The 23865-nt window shown below is 45.4% G+C and overlaps 2 protein-coding genes across 4 annotated transcripts in view; one reads left to right on the forward strand and one right to left on the reverse strand.

Moving 5' to 3' along the window:
• On the reverse strand, positions 1 to 11765 carry LRRIQ4 (leucine rich repeats and IQ motif containing 4; the record flags this gene model as incomplete). Its single annotated transcript, XM_081911048.1, has 6 exons — positions 11665 to 11765; positions 7871 to 9048; positions 6125 to 6298; positions 3872 to 4010; positions 1484 to 1680; positions 1 to 192 (listed from the first exon to the last, which is right to left on the reverse strand). The coding sequence occupies exons 2-6, from the start codon at positions 9029 to 9031 to the stop codon at positions 1 to 3; spliced, it is 1863 nt and encodes a 620-aa protein (XP_081767174.1). The 5' UTR covers positions 9032 to 9048; positions 11665 to 11765.
• LRRC34 (leucine rich repeat containing 34) overlaps positions 11715 to 23865 on the forward strand; it is a 17740-nt gene continuing 5589 nt past the window's right edge. For 2 of the 3 annotated variants that reach the window (XM_081911239.1, XM_081911241.1), the window contains exons 1-4: positions 11715 to 11853; positions 18229 to 18353; positions 20285 to 20406; positions 23470 to 23534. In XM_081911239.1, coding sequence (XP_081767365.1) covers positions 11815 to 11853; positions 18229 to 18353; positions 20285 to 20406; positions 23470 to 23534 — 351 coding nt within the window. In that variant the 5' untranslated portion in view covers positions 11715 to 11814. Of the gene's footprint in view, positions 11854 to 15780; positions 15888 to 18228; positions 18354 to 20284; positions 20407 to 23469; positions 23535 to 23865 lie in introns of those variants that run through there. The other variant, XM_081911240.1, reaches the window with a different exon arrangement.

Below are 23865 nucleotides of genomic sequence, written 5' to 3' on the forward strand. Positions count from 1 at the left end.
TTATTTCTTCTTGCCCTTGCCCTTGTCCTTTTCCTTGCCCTTGTCTTTTCCTTTTCCTTTGTCTTTTCCCTTTTTGTCTTTCTCCTTCTTCTTCTCTTTCTTCTCTTTCTTGCCTCTCCTGATCATTTTCAGGATCTCGCCAAAGGCTCCAATCCCTCTGCGCACCATCAAGCCACGCCACCAAGCCTGGACCTTTGAGGGATAAACAACCATATAAGCATTAAAATGGGGGGGGGGAGCAGCTGTTTGTAGGGTGGAAGAAGAATTAGTTCATTTTGTTCTTACTGCAGACTGACCAGTTTGGTGGCTGCAAACTTGCTACCAGATTGGAGCACATCTCTGCTTCTCTGGATTTTACAATGCAGTTTTGGTGTGCGAAAAAAGTGCACACAGAAATAGGTATTTTACTGCCAAAATGCATGTTATGGAGACATGCATTGAAAAAATATATATTTTAGCGGAAAGACATACAATAAGGCATACAATTTAAACTGAACTTTTCATACATTCTTTTAAAAAATGCACAATATGGGATGGAAGAGACCCGGGGCTTTTTTTCAGCTGGAGCTCACCAGAGCTCAGCTCAGGCACCTTTCAGGTAGGCACCATGGCCGCTCTAAGAGAACAAGGGAGAAGTTCATGGTGAACAGACCTACGATTAAATAATGAAGCTGAAATGGGACAGACCTAGGCTGTGCTTTCCATTCCTAGCTATTTGTTTTTCAGATTTCAAATGTTGGCACATAAAATGGATGCTGTGTTCCCGCTTTCCTCCCAAGGCTCAGTCATGTGGACAAAAAATCCCTTGCAGGAATTCTTCTGGCACCACTCCCCCTTTTGCTACTCCCTCATACAGTACCCCATTAGGACTCCTGAATTAGGAGCTCTCCAGAGTCAGTAACCTCTGTGCTTGTTCTCTCCAAAGCACTGTCCTCCTCAACATCATGGACCCTTTACATCACTATGTTGGGCCATCAGCAGAGCCCTGAGGGAATTAACCAAGAGAAGGAGGTATGCTGGCTTATATGCCAGGGGGCTGCCCCTTTAAAAGTGGTCCTAGAGTTTGTAGGAGCCAGTAGGTGGTGTTTGCCAGCCTCGTGCCCTCCATGCTTTGGGCTAGAACTCCCATCAGGTTGTCCAAAACACCAGATTAGCAAAAGCTGCCATGTTCACTTGGAGCTCTCAAAGGTTCTGCTACTGCCTGCCTGACTTGTCTCACCAGCTTCTTCTCAAAGTCAGGAGGAAAATACTCTCCTACCTGACCAGACCTGCTCCTTTCCCCCTTGTTCTTTTCTCTGTTCTCTAATACTAAGTCATACCAATGTACTGGGAGATAATGCACCCTAATTGGAATATTTTCCGGTGGGGGTATCTGCTACTTTGCTTCCACTATTTAAAATCCTGTGGCCCACCCACAGTTCCACTGAATTGTCACTACAACATGCTGCAGACCCATGTGGCTTTTTGTGTGTGTTCTCTGTACCGTTATGGTCAAGGCCTTTTCGTATCTTTCATCTCGCAAGTACTGCATGGTGACTTGCAACCCTTGGCTAAAGATTTCCACCGCTGGGAACATCAGAGGGTTTCCTTCAAGTGTCAGAACCTGCAGTTTCTCTAGCTTATCCAGATTCTCCGGGACTTGAAATAACTGGTTGGAATGAAGAAATAGCTTTTGCAACTCTAAACACAAGAGAATGATAAAGGTGAATATGATGCATAAGCAACATCCATTTCATGTTTATTTGCAAACTAAATGTTTGAGTATTATTACTGTTATTAATATTAATATTACAAGTGCCAACCTACCAAGGTTTTTTTTCCCCTTTGGTTGACAATAAAAATAGGCTCAATTGAATAAGGACTCTAGATTCCTTATGTACCAAGTAGCTTAGAGGACAGCTAGGGAAGCTGTGTTCCCTCCAGGTGTTGCTGGACTTCAACTCCCATCAACTCTAACCAACAAAGCCAATGCTTGGGGATGATGGTGGTTCTACAGCAACATTGGAGTGCCAAAGATTGCATAGGAGGGTAATCCCTGCTGTGAAGAGGGGCAGAAACAGAGGAGCATGGTAGCCCATGAACGCCATGCATTAAATGAGACAAAGTCAGCAGGGCTGAGAGAAACAGTTGGCTCAAGATCAAACTACAAACAGGCCAATGCTAAGTGGTAGAGCATCTGCTTTGAACGCAGAAGGTCCCAGGTTCAATCCTCTGCATCTCCAGATTGGATGGGAAAAAACCGTTTTCTGAAAATCCAGGAGAACCACTACCAGTCAGTGCAGACAATACTGAGTTAGATGGATCAGTGGTCTGATGGTTTAAGATGGTGACCTGTGCTTCCTATGGCTTGAATCTCCCAATTAATTTTGATTTTACAAAAAGCAGGTCCAGGAACCGCCAACCAAGTTTGGGAGAGTTAACGTGGGGGGGAGGGGTTAATCCTTTCCCCCAAACAATTTCCTTGTTAATAATCAACTCCTGACCTAAAGCTGTCATTTACCCTGATTGGAAAAATGCAAAGACAATCGTGTGTCTGTAAGGCCCACCACCCTATTCCCAGTTGTGGCAAATAGTAGGTTTTTTGGGGGGGTGGGGGCACTGATTTCCAGCAGAAAAAGTCAACAATAAATGGTTAACTCACTTGTGCTGTGATCGTAGTCTGGACTGAACCTGCTTTTTGTAAAAGAAAAAGATGCTGGGAGTCACTGAGTTTGGCCTTCATATAGACTTGGGGGAAAGCACTCTGGTCTGTGTTCCCTCTGGGCACCTCCAAACTGTCAGTATTGTGTGGGAGGGATTCAGGTGCATCCCAGGAAATCGAGGTTTGCACAGTTAAAGGTGATTAAAGTGCTCAGTCATCCTGGCACAACAAACCCACTTTTTACAAAGTCTAGTGCCATCCTAGCACAACAAACCCATTTAAAAGTGTTACGTAATCCTAGCACAACAAATCCACTTTTTTACAATTACTCTAGTGACAGGGAAATGCACTGAATAGTGTGAGATGAATGTATGATTAACTGAAAGATGTATAAAAACAGTCCAAGCAAATTGGAAGCAATGCTCAATAAAGACCTACAGAGATCCCTTCCTGCAAGTACACAACATTGGGACGGGTTGTGTTCCATCCACATGGGAATGGACCTTTCTCCTTACGGTACAGAAGACTGGCTAGCAAGTGTGTGTGCAATGCCTGGAGGGATTTCAGGATGCAGAGGTGAGGGGAGCAAGGGGGGAACAAAACCCCCAGAGGTCAAGGAGCTTCAGTGGTCTGTATAAGTCCTACACAAGTAGTCTGGCAAAGGAATCCTAGTCCCAGGCAAAGAGTGGGGTGTGACAGGGCAACCTATTCACCACCCAGACACATGCCAGCTAGGAGAGAAGGTGTTTGATGGGAGGCAAAACCTTGCTGTTTTATGCCAGCCTCGAGCTGATGGAGCTATCAGAATCAGATTGGGTTTGATGTCAAGTGACAGCTGTGGAATTCTCCCCTGGAATACCCCTTTTTGAGGCTTCCTGTACGCCTACCACCAGTGGGAATCCTATGAAGGGTACTTCTTCATGCCCACACTTTTGGCAGGTGGAACAAGGAGTTGTGCACTGGAGGGTTGACCCCAAATGAGCTGTTTTGGGCTGGCAGAGGGAGGTCTCTGCCCCACTGAAACCTCACCCTCCACCTGCAGCAAGGCAAATCAGGAGTATGAATTGCAGCCTAAATTATGCAAAGCAAGAATGTATTTTAAATTTAGCTTTGGAGGAAATTGGGACTTGAAAGACATTATAAGGGGTTGACAAGAGGCACCCTTGGCAAAGGAAGCTGTGGCTGTGAATTCTGCCTTCGTGCAGAGCCTGCTTTTATCTATCCTTTTACCTTGTAGTTCGCATATGTGATCAGGTAGCTCTATGAGATAGTTGTTGTGAAGGTCAAGTACTTCCAACTTATGCAGTGAGCCTATGCTTGAGGGAAGATACTCCAAATCGTTGTTCTCAAGGTACAATTCTTTCAGGTTCTGGGGGAGGAAAATACACGTAATTTGCATTTTGAATATATATTTGTGTAGAGACTCACCTGCGTTCTCTGTAAGGTAACTTACAATTTATGGAATATTACCTACCACTCTGTTAGACGGAGAAGGCATCTCCAATCTTTTTTTCTTCTCCATTATTTTTGCAGGGGAAGGGGCTGTAGCTCAGTGGTAGAGAATCTGCTTTGCATGCAAAGGCTCCAGAATCCATTGCCAGCAACTCCAGGTATGGTTAACTATTTTCCCTGCCTGAAACCCTGGAAAGCCTCTGGTGGTCACTGTAGACAATACTGAAATACTAGTAGATGCACCAATGGGTCTGATTCAGTATAAAGCAAATTCTGATATTCCTGAAGAGTCTCACCGAAAGCACAACAGGATTAAAAAATAAGCAAATGTTCCTTTTAAGGTGCTGGCCCCACTGCTTAAAATTTTTGGTCCTCACCGGTTCATTACTTATTGTGATGATTTTAAATGCCATTTACCATAATAAACATCAGTTTACCATTATTCTAACAATTAAAACTTGCAACCATGAACAGGGCATACACTATACCTTTGAAGAACATTCAAAGCACTTTTTTCCCCTCAAAGGATTCTGGGCACTGTAGTTAAAGCATCACTGTGAATTTCAAATATGCATTCTAGTGTATACAGAGCATTTCTACTAGAAAATGCAGTTTGTGTTCTTCAAGCATAGATCCAAACAGACTATTGGACAAATTCTCTCCAATCCAACAGCCCAGCCCCCTACTTATGTTTTCATAGAATCATAGAGTTAGAAGGGACCCTGAGAATCACCTAGGCCAACTGCCTGCAATGTAGGAATATTCTTTTGGCTTGGCTTGGCAAGTTCTGCAGTGCTGGCCTTTATTAAGTGGCAAAAATTTGCCTCCCATATTTTGACAGCTAGCTGTACCAATGCCCCAATTTTTAAAGACCTTGCAAATAGGCAGTGTTGTGGGCAGGGCCAGCATGAGGAGTGCCTGGCTCGCTGCTGCCATGCCTCCGCCATGGGCACACCCTACATCTTCTGCTACCATGGGTGCCCCTGCCGACTCAGGGGCTCCTCTGGTGCCTCTGCCTCAGGTTTGCCCCACCCTCAGCTCATCTGCCATGGAGGAGGCAGCCAGGGTGTGGCAGTGGTGAGCTGCATCAAATGGCGAAGCGTCCCAGGCTGGCCCTATTTGTGAGATATGTGTGTACCAGATTGTAGGTTTCTGCATGGCATGGAAGTCTTTCTAATCTTTCTGGCTTCAGCGAGACAAAGTGAGGCAGCTGCCTCAGGCAACAAATTCTGAGGGGCAGAAAGTGGTTGCAAAGGTATGTCATGTCTGCAGCTCCTAAGCTAACTTGCTGCCCTGGGATGAAGTGGGGGACTCTGCTCCATCATCAGTGCTCAAGTAAGACTCAACTACCAGTCTAGTCAGTTTTTTTGTGGGGAATGTGCCACTTTGTTCTTCGCCTCAGGCAGCAAATAGGCTTTGGCTGCTCCTGTCCTGGAGGAATGCTTTATATCCCGTTTCTAACATCTCTGGGCCAATCTAGATATAATACCATCAATAACAATTGCACAAATTGCTTTTTTAAAAGTAAATTGCAGATACAGTAGGAATGGGGGCTGGCCTGGATCAGAAACCTAAGGTGGGGTAGGTGGAACTCCTACTTCCAACGTGATTGGCTGTCTAAACTTCCAAGCTGCAAATCATAACTCAGAGTTTAAGGGCCAATGGCAGAGGCCCAAATCCTGAAATGTTCTGTGATTGGACATCATGTATTGAACCAGAACATAGGAGCTCAGAATCCTTAGTCCAGACTCAAGCTCAGGCAAACACAGACCACTGAATACATAACACTATGGAAGTGCCATTAACCAATTTTGCGTTACGCCACACCCCATGGCAGCCCTTTTCTGTTGCACATCCCATGGCAACCATTTTGTGACTCACTCCCACAGTGCATTCTTGAAATCTCAAATGTGCCCACTGGTCCCAAAAGGTTTTATGTTATATGTTGTCTGTGTATTCACATACATATATATTTCTTTGGGCAACGAGGGAGGGCTACTTTTGAGATCCGAAACTTGCTCATTTTCTTACCTCTAACTTACTGATGCCTTCTGGTATTGCTGTAAGTTTGGTTCCCTGGTCTTGCCCCATGTACAGTTTCTCCAGCGATCCAATTACAAGTATTTCTTCCGGGAACGAGGTGAACTTGTTGCCGGTCAGACTAAGGCATTTCAGCTTACAAAGCCTGAACACTGCTGGAGATAGCTTCACACACAATTTATTGAAACATATAAATATATAGATTTCTCAAACTGCAACACTCCACTACAAGTCAAAGAAATGAGCGTTATTATCCTCCCATAGCAGGGTACAGAAAGCTGCGTGCAAATCTTCCTGTGACAAAACCTCAAACTCCTTTTAGGACAAGAAGTGGGAATTCTGCTGCTTGGGATTCCACCTGCAAAACTCCACACACACCCAGCTGTCAGTATATTCCATGCCCCCTGGGCTGGTTTTGCAGGGATGAGTGTCTCCCCAGATGGCTTCTCCACCACCACAAGACATTTGATTGCAATTAGGCAAACCTTGAGTTTCCCCACATTTCCCTAATTTCTTATTGTTTTATTATATGCATGATTTATTTGTATGTACACCGCTAATCATAAAGCAATAAATATATAAATAAGAATGGCTGCTGATAGCGGGACCAGCAATGGGGGAACTTAGATCACTATTAGTATGCTGAAGTGGGACCTGCAACAAAATGTTACAAAATGGACTGCTCCTGTACAGAATTCCAGCTAGCCAGCTGTCTCCCTTTCCCCCCATTATTGGCTCCCCCTGAACTTATACACATGCATGCACGTAAGGAGTGCCAGCTTGGCCCTGCCACTGTGCGTGCCATGCAGCATGCATGGCCCTCGCACAGAAATTTGTGGGTGCCCGGCCCCTTCAAGGAGTTGGTACCTATGATGCACACACACAACCAACTGTCAAGTCCAGGGGTCGGCAACCTAAGGCCCATGGGCCACAAGCGGCCCACGGGGGTTGTTTAACCAGCCCACGAGCCACAACTGAACCGAGCCGCCCGCTTGGCGAGTTCCTGCGCGCTGCACTAAACCGGCGCGGCACAGCACGGTGCCGGAAATCACGTCTGTGCAGATGCAGACATCAGAAATCGCGGGCACATGCGCTCACACGCTCCAGCCCACAGAGGGATCTCCACTGAAGTGAACCGGCCCAGGCAAGGTAAACCCTGCCATCCCCTGGTCAAGTCAGTATCTCCTGCCCACAGAGCGTGCTGTTTGAGTTCTCCCCACACCAACCTACCCCTTAAGACCCCACTCCTCAAATATTGGGTTTCCCCAAGCCTGCAAATCCTTAACTCTGTGAAGATGAAGGTTGGGAAGGTTGGGAAGATGAAGGTTGGGAAGGTCTGTGAAGATGAAGGTTGGGGATCTCTATGAGGAGCCCCTCCCACATAGATGGTGCTGTAATAATAGGGCATCTCAGAGTCTAATTGCCTGCTTAGAGAAGCCAAGACTGACAGAAGTTCGGGAAGTGGATTACCTGGATTCAGGTAATCTGGAAAAGAAATAGGCATGCAAACATTAAAGAGAGATTTCTAAAAGCAGTTTACAATTTTTAAATTATAAACTCCTTGGTCTAAGGCTTTTTCTTCTTCTTCTTTTTGCTTGTATCACTCTGCAACACTGCTCCAGGGATGCTAGCATAATGGCCCACCCATCCCAGTGAGTGACATCTGCTGCCAACATGTGTTGTTTTGCCCTGGTGCCCCTGCTTTTTAAAATAAGGTTTTAACTGAATTTCAATTACCTCACATAGTAAATTGTCATCAAGTAACAACACTTCCAGATTTTCCAACGAACAAATCTCTATTGGAAACACCTCTAGAAGATTTTCACTTAGATCTAGTACTATTAAGCTGGTTAGCTTGGCGAAAGAAGGATGCAGCGCTTCCAGGGCACAATTTTTCAAGTAAACCACAATGAGCGACCTCCAGCGGCGAATCTGGCGCGGAAAAGTTGCCAGGCTATTCCGAGACATTGAAAATTCCTTCATCTCTGTCAGTTCCTTAAACGATCGTGGAAGTTTGCGCAGGAGGTTACTGGACAAATCAAGCACAGATAGGTTCGGGCATTTACTCATTGTATCGGGTAAAGATGCTAGGCTGTTAACTGCAACAAAGAACTGGGATAATTTCTGCAGGGAGGAAATCTCTTCTGGAATGAGGCTCAGACTATTTTCTTCTAGGTCTACTATTTCTAAATTAGAGAGTTGAAAAAGTTCTGGTGGGAAATTTTCAAATTTGTTCTTCTTTAGATAAATCTCTTTCAGTTTGGTCAAATTGACAATTTCCTTGGGAAGGCAATTCAGATTGTTACTAGAGAGTCCCAGCAATTCTAGATGATGGAGGTGTTTGCAAATTTCCACTGGAAATTCCTCCAGGCTGACATCATATAATCTGAGCTGGCAAAGTGCCCTCAATTTACTAATGATATTCAGTGAACTCAGAGGGAGTGGATTACTGCTTAAATCCAAGCTGTGAAGACTTTTCAGTTCTCCAAGTTCCTCACATAGGTCTTGTATGTTGTTCTTATTCAAATAAAGGACTTTCACATTTCTAAGCCGATTTATACTTTCTGGGATACTACTGATTATATTTCTCTCCAGATGCAATTCCTCCAAGTCTTCCAGTTCAAAAACCTGCCATGGGATGGTTTCCAGTTTTTTGTTGGCCAAATCAAGAAAAAAGATGCGGTCTGTGATCTGCACTGGCACAACCACCTCCTCTTTGGGTTCTTCATCTGCCAACCTTTCCTCTATTACCTCTTCAACACCAACATCAGCACCAACAACAACATTAACCTCTTCTTGTGTCTCTTCCGCGTCATCCTCTTCCGGAATGGTGGCCCATTTTTCAGAGAGTTGGGACACTATTTCGGTGGTAACAAAACTCTTAGAGGTAGCAATCATTGTAAACCTGGTTTTGGCTGCAAAAAAAAGTGGAATGAAATTGGAGGCATTCCTTTAAACCACGTTTTATGAAGAATAAACAAAATAGGTTGTTTTCATTCATAAATCCCAACTATTTCTTGAGTACGGGGCAGTGTAAATGATGTTTAGGATACGGCGCTGAATCCAGGAAGATTCAGGTAGGATTTGAATCTCTTCCCAAATTTTGGGGATGTTGTGCTTGAACCAGTGTTGTTGTGGAGAAATGGTTGTGCGAGAAATGTAGGAGGAATTTTTGGCACTTAACCTACTCTTGAGCTGAAGTAAAAGAATCTAATCACATGAACTTAACCAAATCAAGATTTTTGGGTTATATTATTACATGCTCCCTACTTTGCCAAGCAGTGAAAAGTTCATCTCCGCATTTTTTCATCTCCGCCAAGCTAAGCAGTTGGCTCCTTACCTCTCTCGCCCTGACCTAGCCACTGTGATCCATGCGACGGTCACCTCCAGACTGGATTATTGTAACTCGCTCTACGTGGGGCTGCCCTTGAGACTGACCCAGAAACTCCAGCGGGTGCAGAATGCTGCAGCGAGACTCCTTACGGGGTCTTCGCTGCGAGACCACATTCACCCGGTGCTATACCAGCTGCACTGGCTCCCGGTGGAGTACAGGATCAGGTTTAAGGTGCTGGTTTTAACCTTTAAAGCCCTATACGGCCTAGGACCCTCGTACCTACGGGACCGCCTCTCCTGGTATGCCCCACAGAGAAACTTATGGTCTTCAAATAAAAACATCTTGAAGGTCCCAGGCCACAGAGAAGTTAGGCTGGCCTCAACTAGAGCCAGGGCTTTTTCGGCTGTGGCTCCGATCTGGTGGAACGCTCTGTCACTAGAGACTAGGGCCCTGCGGGACTTGACATCTTTCCGCAGGGCCTGCAAGACAGAGCTGTTCCACCAGGCCTTTGGCCAGGGCACAGCCTGACTCCCTCTCTCGGCAATCTTCGTGGAGCTCTGGCACAATGGTTGCCAGTGGCTTGATTTGAATCAATTTTATAATGAATGATTTTCGAGTGTTGTTTGTACTGTGCTTTTGTACTGTTTTATTTTTGTTAGCCGCCCTGAGCCCGGCTTTGGCTGGGGAGGGCGGGATATAAATAAAATTTATTATTATTATTATTATTATTATTATTATTATTATTATTGAGAAGGGAGCATTTTTGTAACATTGGATGCCCCTCCAGGTGTCCTGTTTATAGTGCACTCATGATAATTTGTGGTCATGAAGCCATTGAGGTAATTATATGCAATCTTACTTTCAATATCGTCTGTCCCTACAAGAGTTTCAGGGTGGATATATTCTGCTTTATTTCCAGTCAGTGCAGGTCCTATAGCTTCCTGCTGAAATTCTGTAAACATTTCATACCACAAATGTGTGTGTTTTGTCTTGCTTTTGTTCCATAATAGTGCAAGAGTTCCCTTCCAGACAGCAATAATACAGTAAAATTGGGAAAACATCACAGATCCCAAAAGAGAGATGTATATACCCCACAATGCCTCAACTTCCAGCTAATCTCCAAATATCTCCTAACCATTCGTTCACTCTCACTGAGGAAATGTCAACCAACCATTCTGAACCATTAACTAATAAAGGAAGGCCCACAATAATATTTAGTAGGTTTCTTCCACATTGTGACTAGCAGAAGCAGGATAAATTATAAAGTATATCCAAACAAACGAACAAATAAATAAATATTTTTTTCTTTACTGATATTGTGAATGATGAGAACTTGAATCAAGAAAAAAGAAAATGGCTTCTGAAGCAGTATACCTACTTTTGAGCCACCCTACTGTATAAACATAGGGACGCAGGTGGCTCTGTGGTCTAAACCACAGAGCCTAGGGCTTGCCGATCAGAAGGTCAGCGGTTCAAATCCCCGCGACAGGGTGAGCTCCTGCCAAGCTAGCAGTTCGAAAGCATGTCAAAGTGCAAGTAGATAAATAGGCACCTCTTCGGCGGGAAGGTAAACGGCATTTCCGTGCACTGCTCTGGTTCACCAGAAGCGGCTTAGTCATGCTGGCCACATGACCCAGAAGCTGTCTGTGGACAAATGCCGGCTCCCTCGGCCTATAGAGTGAGATGAGTGCTGCAACCCCCGAGTTGTCCGCAACTGGACCTAACAGTCAGGGGTACCTTTACCTTTACTGTATAAAATAGCAAACAATGGCAAGAAGGAGGAGGAGGAGGAGGGAGCATGGCTGATTGCAAACTTGGAATGATCTTCAAATAAATTTTGCTCGGAGTAGACCCCACTGAAATTAATGACCCTGACTGGGATCCATTAATGTTAATAGGTCTTCTCTGAGCAAAACTTAAGTTGAATGCCACCCTTTTTGTATTGGGAACTGTAGTTTGTTAAGGGTGCTGGGAACTGTAGCTCTGTGAGGGTTAAACTAGAGTTCCCAGGATTCTTTTGGGCAGGGGGGGGAGCCATGTGTTTTAAATGTCTGATATGGATGCGACGCTGGGAATCGCTGGCAGTAGCATCCAGAGGTTGCCTTCCACCCCAGTTTCCCCTAACCGCAGAGTTTCCTCCTGAATTCTGACCCAACTGTCAAAATTCAAACGGAGTGAATGTGATTCGTTCACGTACCTCTGATGTCATAAAAGTACTTGGGATGGATGGCTCTGTCTGATCTTCAATAGGCAGGCTCCGATATGAGAGGAAAGGAGAGCTGTGAGGAGGAGAGGCTGATGAGCTCACATTTACCTCAGATATCATAATAATACCACCACCACGACCATGGACAGCTTCCTCTTGGAGTTGGCCTCAACCTCCCAGGTAACAGTAAAAGCAGGGGTGGGGAGCTGTAGGATCAGAGAAAATTTAATATATAGCAACCAAATTGCATCCTGGCGGCAGCATAATGACTGGCAGTATGGTGCAGTAGGTAGAGCCTTGGCCCACAGAGACGTTGTTTAGATCCTGAAACTCACTGTGGCATTATGTAAAGTTGTGTTCTCCTAGCCTAATTTACTTCATAATGACTGGCAATATGGTGCAGTGGGTAGAGCCTTGGTCCACGGAGACGTTGTCTAGATCCTGAAACTCACTGTGGCATTATGTAAAGTTGTGTTCTCCTAGCCTAATCTACTTCACAGGTTGGTTTTGAGGTATATGTACCACATTCATTTCCTGGGAGGAATGGGAGAATAACCCTCCATAACGAGAAGGCACAATCTTCTTGTTGTTTTGCCTGAATTCCTTGCTTGTACGAAACCTCCAAGCAGCCTTGCATCTGGCACCTTGAAAACAGGTCCAGTTATTACAAACAGGAAAGAAAGCCTTACATAATTTAATGTGATCTTTTAACAGCTGCCAATGTATTACGCAACTTTTGTTGGCTATTTTATACCTCTTGTCCAGGTTGTCTCAAGAGCAGGTTCCTCTGTTTACCCAAACCTAATTATACTACTGAACACAAATAATTAATTAGCATACTGTTTAATGCCAAGACAGGTCCATGTTGGAGGCACAAACGGACCTGTAGAAGATCCACTCCATTCATTTAAAGCATATCCAATTCACATTTTAAATACCATATTTTTCGCCCTATAGGGCGCACCGGCCCATAGGATGCACTTATTGGGGGGGGGAATAGAGGGGGGGAATTATTCCCCCCCCCAGCCCCAAAGAAGCCATGACAGCGAGCAGGATGGATCCTGCTCACTGTCCTGGCTTCGTTTATTTAGTCTTGGGCTGGAGGTCCGGGAGCAAAGGTGAGGTTGCGCAACTTCGCCATCGCTCCCGGAGCTTGCGGGGCTGGGGACGGGGGAAGCCCGAGCTTCCCCCAACCCCAGCCCCCAGAACGGGTCTGAGAGCGATGGCGGAGTTGCGCAACCTCACTGACCCCTCTCGCTCTCCAGGCTTCAGCGAAAGCCTGCATTCGCCCCATAGGACGCACACACATTTCCCCTTCATTTTTGGAGGGGGAAAAGTGCGTCCTATAGAGCGAAAAATACGGTACATGCCTTCCCCCAAAGAATCCTGTGAACTGTACCTTTCTGCTCACAGAGCTTCAAGCCGCAGCACCCTTAAGAAACCAGAGCCCCCAGGAATCTTTGAGGGAAGTTGTGTGCTTTAAATGTGTGTTGGATATGCTTTAAATGTATGGTAGGAATCTGTGCCCTGGTGACTGGCTTTCATAGCTTTGAGTAAGAGTTCCCAATCAGGAAGAGACATCCTGTGTCCAAATTTTTGCTGTTCACCAGCTTCATAGTATGTCTTCTGATTCATACTATCTTGCAAGCATCTCCTGCTGTTTTGTCTAGATTTGACTGGAATTTTATATTAACAGCTACAAGCTAGGGCAAGGGAAAGAGGAAAAAATATTCAGTGGCCAAGAATAAGTGGCTGCAGTGGCTTGCACATCATTTCACTGCTGCTTCCCAACAAACAGAAGCATCATTAATAGTGCCAAATAAAGAAATATGGACAAACGTGTTAAATTGGCATAACAAAAAAAATTCCTTCCAGTAGCACCTTAAAGACCAACTAAGTTAGTTCTTGGTATGAGCTTTCGTGTGCATGGTATCTGAAGAAGTGTGCATGCACACGAAAGCTCATACAGTACCAAGAACTAACTTAGTTGGTCTTTAAGGTGCTACTGGAAGGAATTTTTTTTGTTTTGACTATGGCAGACCAACACGGCTACCTATCTGTAACTTAAATTGGCATAACTTACAAGGGGGTGCAGTATCCATCTTTGGACTTGAAAGCACAGCCTGTAACCATCCTCGGTTGTCTTTGCACAGCAGACCCCCATCTAAAACAGGGCAATAGTCTGCAACAGTGGGTTTCAAACTTTTCCAGAGGACTGACTTCTTTGGATGTTTATCATAGAATTGTGTGTTGGAAGGGGTCCCGAGAGCCATCTGGTCCAACCTCCTGCAATGCAGAATTCCTGCCCACAGCCATCCCAGGGTGGGCTCAAACCGCCAACCTTTTGGTTAAGAGCCAGGCATACTAGCCCACTGTGCAACCCAGGATCTCTATGGTTCCTCAATGGTTCCTCAATTTGAAAATAAGTAACTGTGGACAAACTTCATGATGGGCACCTTGTCTGTCATTACTGATATTCCCTTGCAAGTGATGATTAGCCCCAGTGCATTAACTCAATGTGCTCTGTGGGAATAGTTCACAGAACCTTCTGAAGCATGTAAGGCAGGAATGGGGAAGCAGTGGCCCTCCAGACAGAGGCTGTTGTACTTCAACTTCCCTCAGCCCCAGCTGGCATGGCCAATGGTCAGAGGGATAAGGAGAGCTGTAGCCATACTGGTGCCAAATGTATTGCTTGGATTTCCTTTGGACCACATCAGCCAGGCTGGGGGGTGGGTCTTGTTGTCTAGGGCTAGACAGCCCAGGACCTCCATACACACTGCCCAGGCTTGCACTCCACACAGGTCACTTCAGGCACTGCGATTCTCCTGCAGTTCGACTTCCCTCCCATAGTTTCCAGAGACAGACGGATGCCAACAAAGAATGTTCAACAGCATCTGGAGGGCAACAGGGTTCCGGTCCCAGGTGCTGGGGCTCAAAATCCAGCCCTTTCAGCCTCGCTATCTGGTCCTTGGGGTTCTACCCATTCTACCCTCCCTCCTGAGCCACACCGCTCACCTGCCCTGCTTTGCACAATCAAGTATATTTGACTGCTTGGAATATTTATTTAGGGGATAGAGAAGGGCATGCAAGTTTGAAGAAACTAGCCTACTGGGTAAAAATCACATTTGCTGCTTTGCCCACTTTTCCATCTCATCCTACCCCCCACACCCCCGCCACGTGCCCACCCCACCCCGGAGGGAATAGGGTACCCAGAGAGAAAAAGGCTACTCACCCCTGCCCTTAAAAGTCCTAAGGGCATGGGCTCAGCCCTTTATGTGTTTTATAGCATGAGTAGTTTGGAGGTCATCCTCTCTCAACCTCACGTGAGCACTTCTTGCTAACCTCATCTGTGTGGGCACTAGCTGTAATGTAAAGGTAAAGGGACCCCTGACTATTAGGTCCAGTCGTAACCGACTCTGGGGTTACGGCGAACCAGAGCAGCGCACGGAAACGCCGTTTACTTTCCCGCCAGAGCGGTACCTATTTATCTACTTGCACTTTGATGTGCTTTTGAACTGCTGGGTTGGCAGGAGGGGCACTAGCTGTACTAACTCACTAATAAAGGAAAGGCGCCCTTGTACATGTTCAGGGACACCATTTAGCTTTGCTTTCCATGTACTGGGGCTCAGATGCCACCAACCTTAACCAAAGGAAATGCATTATGAAGGAAAGACGTCTCGGATCAATGAACAAAGGAAGCTGCATTGTAACGAAACAAATGGTAGACTGGCAGCAGATCTACCATGTTCCATACAACGAACATTTCCAAGCCCTACCTGGAGATGCTCGGGATTAAACCTGAGATCCTCTGCATGCAGAGCAGATGCTCTACCCACTGAGCTATGCCGCTTTCTCATTATTTTGCTAATACTTTGCATGCTTTGCAAAGGAGACCCGGGGTGTAGGCGCGCTGTGGTGCTTTACTGAATTACAACGGAGCCCGAAAACAGGCGGTCGCCAGGCCCTCTTGCTAGTTGCCTTTGTAGGGAGAAAGGCGGGTGGCGCGAAGTCCCTTCTTACCCGGGAACTTGTACGCTGGAACTGTAGGGGCGCAGGCGCATTCAGGAATCCCCCGGGACGCAGGCGAAAAAAGAAGCGCGTGCCCAGTCACTATAGCAACCGCGATCGGGGCGGAGTTGGTTGTCTTGGCGCGCGCGCTCTGCAAAAAATTAAAAAATAAATAAAAAGCGTCTCGGCGGCAACAGCAGCAGGAGGTAAGTGGCGCAATTGGAGGGGGGGGCGGTCTTAATCTTGTGGTTTCACGGTTCCCCAAAGGCGCGGTGGGTGCCAGGCTCTGGGCAGCGGTGCCCTGACTTTTTGCCCCTACGATCGACAAAGCAGAATTGGATTTACAAAAAGGGATTATTTTTCTTCAAGCAGTGTCGGTATGCAAAATCTGCGCGCGCTTACTCAGAAGTACTGTACTGCTTTTCGTGGGGTTTGCTCACAAGCAACTGTGCAAAGGATTGGCTCCTGTGGGATTAATCTGAAAATCGTTGCCACGCGGAATACAGTATTAGAACGGAGCGGAGGGCAATATTTTTAGTTGGGAGCTGCTATAAATTTATTTTCAGGTTTTGGGTGGGGATTAAGGAGAGGAGATGATGGGGTTTCTGTCATCCTGTGGGTGGCATCAGCTGACAGAAAGTGACCTGGTCCTCCCTGACATATTTAAACGAAGGGTGCATGGGGAAAGGCTATTCCCACTGCTTCTGTGTACAGATAGGGCAAATCCTGATTGAATGGGGAAGGATACAAGCTGGTATCCTGATGCTGAAGACATTATTGTGTGGATGCTGGGAGAAAACTTGTGTGCATGAGCAGCACCTGTACCACAATGAACATTTGTCTGGAAAAACCCTTTGTCCACGGGGTATATATTCCCATTGAGCCCAGGGCAGGCAGGCAGCCTGAGTCTTTTGCTTGCCTACTTGGAAGCAATTACTACTCAGCTCAAAGGGATTAACTGGGATCATATGACCCCCCCCCCAGTAGTGTTCCCCTAGTAGTGTTCCTCTCGCTCCTTCTCCTTCCATGCTCTAGGTGTAACCCTGAACAAAGCTACTTAGAAAAAAAATTCCTCTGGAACCAGCTTATGTTCTTCCAAACAATTGTGTTTAGAATTGGTCTGTTAGCATTTTGTTTGTATGGATGCAGAAGCAGGAATGCCAACTTGAAAAAAATATGGGGGGGGGGCAAGTAAGCCCCGTCCCACATAATTGATCCCATGACACAGCAGACACACACTGTTTGAATGGCAATACCCATCAACTTTGATGGGGGGGCAGCCCCTTAAAATATTTTATTGAGGGGGGAGGAAGGGACCTTGGCTCCTATGTGAAGAAGAATTGGTAACTGGAAGCAGCATTTGCCCGGTCAGCTTCAGGGTTACCCAACACGGTGCCCTCCAGGTGTTGGTGACTACAACTCCCATCATCCCTGGTTATTGACCAAGCTAGCTGGGACCCACAGCGTATGAATGGCACCATCTTGGCTACCCTATGCATACTTCCTCTGGGGTTATTATGTCCCTGGATGAAGCAGTGGGCGTGCACACAAAATAACTCTGCCGCCAGGACTTTAATGCCCAGTTTGTATTGGAGAGATGGCACTAATTGGGCTGCATAGAAAAGCAACTCCCTTGTTGTTATGTCTTACGGAAGGGAGGGGAATTGCATTCTCTGTTGGAGGCCGCATGTTGACATGGGCAGGGCCACTGCATTCTCTCTCTCTCTGAAAGCGCCTCCTAATTTGTCTTTCTCTCTGCCACTCACCAGCCTCATTTGCCTGGCTGGAATGTAGCCTTGAACTGTGATAATACCTCTTGCTCCCCTGGATGTAGAACAGAGAGGGATAATAATAATAATAATAATAATAATAATAATAATAATAATAATAGATTATTTGTACCCCGCCCATCTGGTTGGGTTTCCCCAGCCACTCTGGGCGGCTTCCAACAAAGATAAAAGATACACTGAAATGTCACATATTAAAAAGTTCCCTGAACAGGGCTTCCTTCATATGTCTTCTAAATGTCAGGTAGTTATTTATCTCTTTGACATCTGGTAGGAGGGCATTCCACAGGGCGGGCGCCACTACCAAGAAGGCCCTCTGCCTGGTTCCCTGTAACTTGGCCTCTCGCAGTGAGGGAACCGCCAGAAGGCCCTCAACGCTGGTCCTCAGTGTCCGGGCAGAACAATGGGGGTGGAGACGCTCCTTCAGATATAGTGGACCGAGGCCGTTTAGGGCTTTAAAGGTCAGCACCAACACTTTGAATTGTGCTCGGAAACGTACTGGGAGCCAGTGTAGGTCTTTCAAGACCGGTGTTATATGGTCTCGGATGTGTGAGCATGTGTAAAAATTAGCCTACTGTACAAAGGTAAAATGTACATTCATTGCTCCACCTACTTTTGCTGCCGCATGTGACCTTTGCAAACTTGTGCAGAAGGAAATGAGGCCCTGAGGCTGACAGACGTTTTCTCCTGCTGCTGTATGCATTGTTATTATTCTCTTCATACATGATGTGTAGTCAATTGTCTTTCCCCCCTCCCTCAGGTAGATACTATGCCAAAATACATAAGCCTTGACCAGCAATATTCTCTAGCGTGTGAAGAACTAAAACACCCTGAGAACCCCTTCATAGTCCGCATTCTCCAAGAAGTGAAGCAGGACGAAGAAGTGTAAGTGAATAGTTACGTTGTGGAGACTAAACCAATACGATTTTGAACTGTTAAGTTGGGCTTTTATATGCTGTGCTTTAAAATGCAAACATTATATGCTGAGATAAAACCAAAATCTGCAGCAATTAAGCTGGCTTCTGCAATCAGTAAGTTGTTGTTGTTGTTGTTGTTGTTGTTGTTGTTGTTATTAAATTTATTGGTTGCTTTATTTGCCCAAGGCAACCCAAAGCGACTTACTACCAACCAGCCAACCAACCAAGCAAAACAAAAAAAACCCATATAGATACATTATAGAATATGCAAATTATGCAGACTTGCCTATACTTTATTATTTTGTACACTACTAGGTATGAGGAAAGAGAGGAAACTTTGCATCTTTCTGAAGCCATCACCCCACCCACACACACACATTTGCTCTTCACACAACCACCAGCTTCTGAGATTTCACCAGGTATTACCACAGCAGTCATGATAACTAGAAACCTTGCTTCAGCCTCCTCCCCATCTGTAACATGAGGATAAAATTCTGCTGAGCTTCTTTACTCGGCTGTTGTAAAATTATTGAGATATATTTACCATTACTGAGATGTGAAGCACTTAGTTTTCCTAGAATGTACAATAAAAATGCAAAAGAAAGGGAGGCAGATTGCATCATGGTCTCATTCCCCTTGAAGCAGCTAAATTAAGGTTACAAGATGTCCCCATTTCCTGGTGACAGTCCCCGGATTTACAAATCAGCCCCCTGACAAAACCCATTTACCGTATTTTTCGCCCTATAGGACGCACCTTTTCCCCTCCAAAAATGAAGGGGAAATATGTGTGCGTCCTATGGGGCGAATGCAGGCTTTCGCTGAAGCCTGGTGAGCGAGAGGGGTCGGTGCGCACCGACCCCTCTCGCTCTCCAGGCTTCAAGAAGCTATCCGCAAGCCGTGGGAGAGCTGCAGGAAGTCACGCAGCTCTCCCACAGCTTTGTGGAGAGCTGCCTGGACCCAGAAGCCTGAGGGGCGCTGAGCTCCGCGCCCCCAGGCTTCGGGCTTCACACAGCTCTCCCTTTTTTTTAAAAAAAATTAATTTTTATTAAAGTTTCCACAACATTTTCAACACAAACAAATACAAAACAATTAAACGTAAAACAGATATACTTCTGAATCTTAGTTTCATGTGCCTTACTTTCTCGACTTCCTCATACCTCCCCTTGCTGCATTCTCCTGTCAATAAATTTTAAGCAAATCCCCAGCTTGTTTCAACTTAATCTTAATAACTCTCATTTTCATTCTCTTATCTATTACCGCAGTTAACCCCTATCTTCCCATTCAGCACCAACCTATCTTTCACCAATTTTTGCATATTTCTTTAAATAGTCCTTAAATTTTTCCCAGTCCTCTTCCGCGGTTTCTCTTCCCTGGTCTCGAACACACAGCTCTCCCACCACTTTGCAGAGAGCTGCCTGCACCCAGAAGCCTGGGGGGCGCTGAGCTCAGCATCCCCCAGGCTTCAGGCTTCGCGCAGCTCTCCCACCGCTTGCAGAGAGCTGCGTGTTCTGGGGGCTGGGGTCGGGGGAAGCTCAGGCTTCCCCCACCCCAGCCCTGCGCCTGGGGGGGAAAAATAAATCCCCCCTTATTTTCCCCCCAAAAAACTAGGTGCGTCCTATGGGCCGGTGCGCCCTATGGGACGAAAAATACGGTATTTAGTAGGAAGTTGAAAAGTGTCCCCGAATTCATTGAAAAAAATCGTAACCTTACGCTAAATTGTTAATTCTGTACATAAAGTTTCCTTTTAAACTGCCATCCACATTGTGATTATATAAACTGATCACTTTCTACTAAAAGTTTTATTGAAGAGGAGCTTCTTTGAGTCCAGAAGTAATTTTTGAAGCACTAAGAAAAACCAAACCACAACAACAATCAACTTTCCCATTTACATCGTAACAGGTTGAAAAAGAAAATCACTATAAAAATTGCTGGAAATAACCGCTTGATACCTGTGCAGAAGGTGACAGATGACGATTTTCAAATCCTGGCTACAATTTTTACAAATAATATGTTTCTTACAGGTATGTCTTGTTTTTATTTGAACCTTTGAAATGCAGACCAATTGATAGCTTTAGTTCCATTCTCTGCCCACTTCCTTTGTCGGCCTTTTCATACGTGCATATTGAGAAATATTCAGCCTTCCAGGGGGTAAGCTACTAACTATCTTAAGCTACTAATGTAGGCAGTTTTTCTCTGTTGCTTATTCTGTGCTGTGGGTGAGCACTGAAAACATTCCTTATCACACCCATGCCTGCACTTAGCCCAGGGTGGAGGACTGAGCAAACAAAGAACCATCAAGAATCTTTATTTTGGATTTGCAACCTGATCCACAGAGCAGTTTTTGTGCACAAGATCCACTATAGAAACTGCCTTTCAGACTCACATACCCCCCTTTCTCTAAGCCAGGAATAGGGAACCTTTTTCTTTTTCCCCCTCAATTTTTTTAAATTGATTTTCCAAAAAGAATTTTAACAAACAAACAGACAGACATAAATCTCAGCTGTATTTGAACCAATCTTAGTGACATTGTTAAGTGACTTCCTTAAATCCCCCTAGTTGAATTTCAGTGTATATCATTTTAACAGTTTTCCAAAACCAATTTTCTCATATACCGTATTTTTTTGCCCTATAGGACGCACTGGCCCATAGGACGCACCTAGGGGTTTTTTTTGGGGGGGGGGAATAAAGAAAAAAAAATATCCCCCCCCTGCCACAGCTTAAGCGCGCCCCGCGCTCCGAGCAGCAGGCTGCTATCCGCAGCCTAGGGAGCCCTGCAGAAACTCCCGCGGGCTCCCCAGGCTTGCGGATATCTGCCCGAAGCGCAGGGCGCTCTGCTTCAGCGCGCTCCGGGCAGCAGGGTTAGGGTTAGGGTTAGGGTTTCGGGTTCTCCAGGCTTGCGGATAGCTTCCTGAAGCCTGGAGAGTGAGAGGGGTCGGTGCACACCGACCCCTCTCACTCTCCAAGCTTCAGCAAAATCCTGCATTCACCCCATAGGACGCACACAGATTTCCCCTTCATTTTTGGAGGGGGAAAAGTGCGTCCTATAGGGCGAAAAATACAGTAATTAACTTAATCACTTAACATCTTTCTTTCTTTCTATTTTAGCTTAAAACATATTAATTCCTAACATTACATATTTAAAGCTTAAGCCTATCTGATAATTGCAAGCTTTTCCAGTTAAGTTATCTTAACATATTTAACTAAATAGTCGTTAAATTTCATCCATTCCTCCTGGTACTCCTCCTCCTTCTGGTCGCGGACTCTTCCAGTCAGGTCGGCTAGCTCCAAAAAGTTCATCATTTTCATCTGCCATTCTTCCACTGTTGGAACTTCTTGTGTTTTCCAGTTCTTAGCTAACAAAATTCTTGCTGCAGTTGTGGCATACAAAAACAATTTGACATATTTCTTGGGCAATTCCAAACCTGTTATTCCAAGAAGAAAGGCCTCTGGTTTCTTAATAAATGTATATTTCAACATTTTTTTCAATGCGTTATAAATCTTCTCCCAGAAGTCTTTTACCGGGATAGGGAACCTTTTTCAGCACAAAGGCAACATCACCTACTGAGGGCCACTTTCCAAGCCTCTGTTTTTAGCGCTAATGAATCTTCCAAGCCACACCACTTACTGGCCTTGCTTTGCATCCTCCTCGGGTGATTTTGCCTGGCTGGAATATGCCCTTGAAATCTGATAATGCCTCACGCTTCCCTGGGTGGAGGGTAGAGGAGGCCATGCAAGCATGTGGAGCATGTGGGTGGAGCAATGAGCATAAATGTTACCGTTGAACATTTATATTCCTTGCTCCTCCCACTGTTGCTTCTGGGCAAGCAGCCCCTGGAAAATTTCCCAGAAGCACATGTGGCGCTCAGGTGAGAAATGGTTCCTTACCCCCTGCCCAAAAAAGGAAAAAAAGAGTATTACCTATTATGTAATCGGGGCTTTTTTCAGCCGGAAATTGCTGGAACTCAGTTCCGGCACCTCTCAGGTGGGCGCCATTACCATTTTAAGAGAAGAAGAGAGGTGTTCATGGTGAGCTCTGCCGCCTCTTTTTCTAGGAAAATAGCACTGGATGCAATTAATACTGAAATGAAACGTGATGCAGGCACAACCTAAGCCTTGGATACTGAGAGTTGGTTTTCTTCCTATGAATTCTCTACAGAACAAGCCCAGGGCTGGAGCAAAAGCCAGCTCTTGTGCAAACAGGACATGGGGCATTTTGCCAAGGGAGGCTTAAATCACCTTTGAGTCTTTCCCATAGTTTACTTATATTAGCTGCAGGCATTATTTCATGCTGAATAGACAAAGAGAGAAGAGCCACCTGCCGCATGAATGAGTGTTCTTCCCTGGAGAAGGTTTTGCCTTCAGTTGACAAGCCCAACTAAAGCAGGAAGGTTGAACTTTTTTGGCATTAACTTGTAACCTCGATTTTCTGTGTCAATTGCTCTGTTTGTGGGTGGCACAAAACACAGGGCTCATGACGCTAAACGAGCACTAAACTTTGACATCAGGCTTTTGGGGGGGCATTCCAGAATTTCAGAGTCACACAATAATGAAGCTCTGTTTTTTTCCTCCAGTGAAAGTGTCCAACCTATGTGGGTTGCATAAGTGGAAGCAAAAGAGAGGCTGGGTTTTATATACACATTAGAAAACTAAAGGAAGCAAGAGCCACTTGAAGGGCACTTACAGACCGTCACTATTTTCGAGTGGGATTCAGGCGCATCATGCCAAATTCAGCGCATGCAATTGCAGTTGGTTTGGAGGTATTGTGTAACAAACCTGCTTCTTTGAAAGACGACTTTTGTACTCACCATGCATTTAAAGCATATCCTCCCCCCACCCCCCAAAAAAAGAATATCGGAAAGTGTAGTTTATTAAAGGTGCTGGTAATTGTAGCTCTTGAGAGGTAAACTACGGTTCCCAGGATTCTTTCCTTTGACAGTTATCCTAAGTCTCATGTATGGAAATGCAATTACAGTAGATGAAAAGGTGCAGAGAATTTGGTGGCTAAGACAAAAGGACTGGGCGAAAAGTGATCCATTAAGGTTAACATGGAGCCTGCTCATTTCTGTATTCCTCGGCTCTTTCAGGACTTGACCTGAGATATAATCTTTTGAGTGACGCTGGTGCAGTACACATTGCAGCTTTCCTTCAGGTACTTCTTGCAGGGGGGGGGGGCAGGGCTAAATGATATTTGTGGATTTTGTAGCTGCAATTTGTTAAGTTGACCTTCTTCAAAAAGTGAGCTTTATACGTGTAACTTTCTCCTTTACGATGCGCTGCGTTCCTTCCAGGACATCGTTTTGGGTTTTTTTGTAAATCTTTTTTTAAAAATTTATTTTAAACAAGAAATACAAACCGTATTATAAAGAACTTAACGGAGTTTAGCGAAATGTGTAAATGCAGGGCGACTTAATCAATGTCGTTGGTAAGGCATTGCTACGCGCATCTCAGACTCAGAGCACAGAGAGGTTTCTCGGGTCCTG

The sequence above is a fragment of the Podarcis melisellensis genome (genome assembly GCF_964234715.1).
Source record: "Podarcis melisellensis genome assembly, chromosome: 5".
In the NCBI taxonomy this organism is placed as follows: Eukaryota; Metazoa; Chordata; class Lepidosauria; order Squamata; family Lacertidae; genus Podarcis; species Podarcis melisellensis.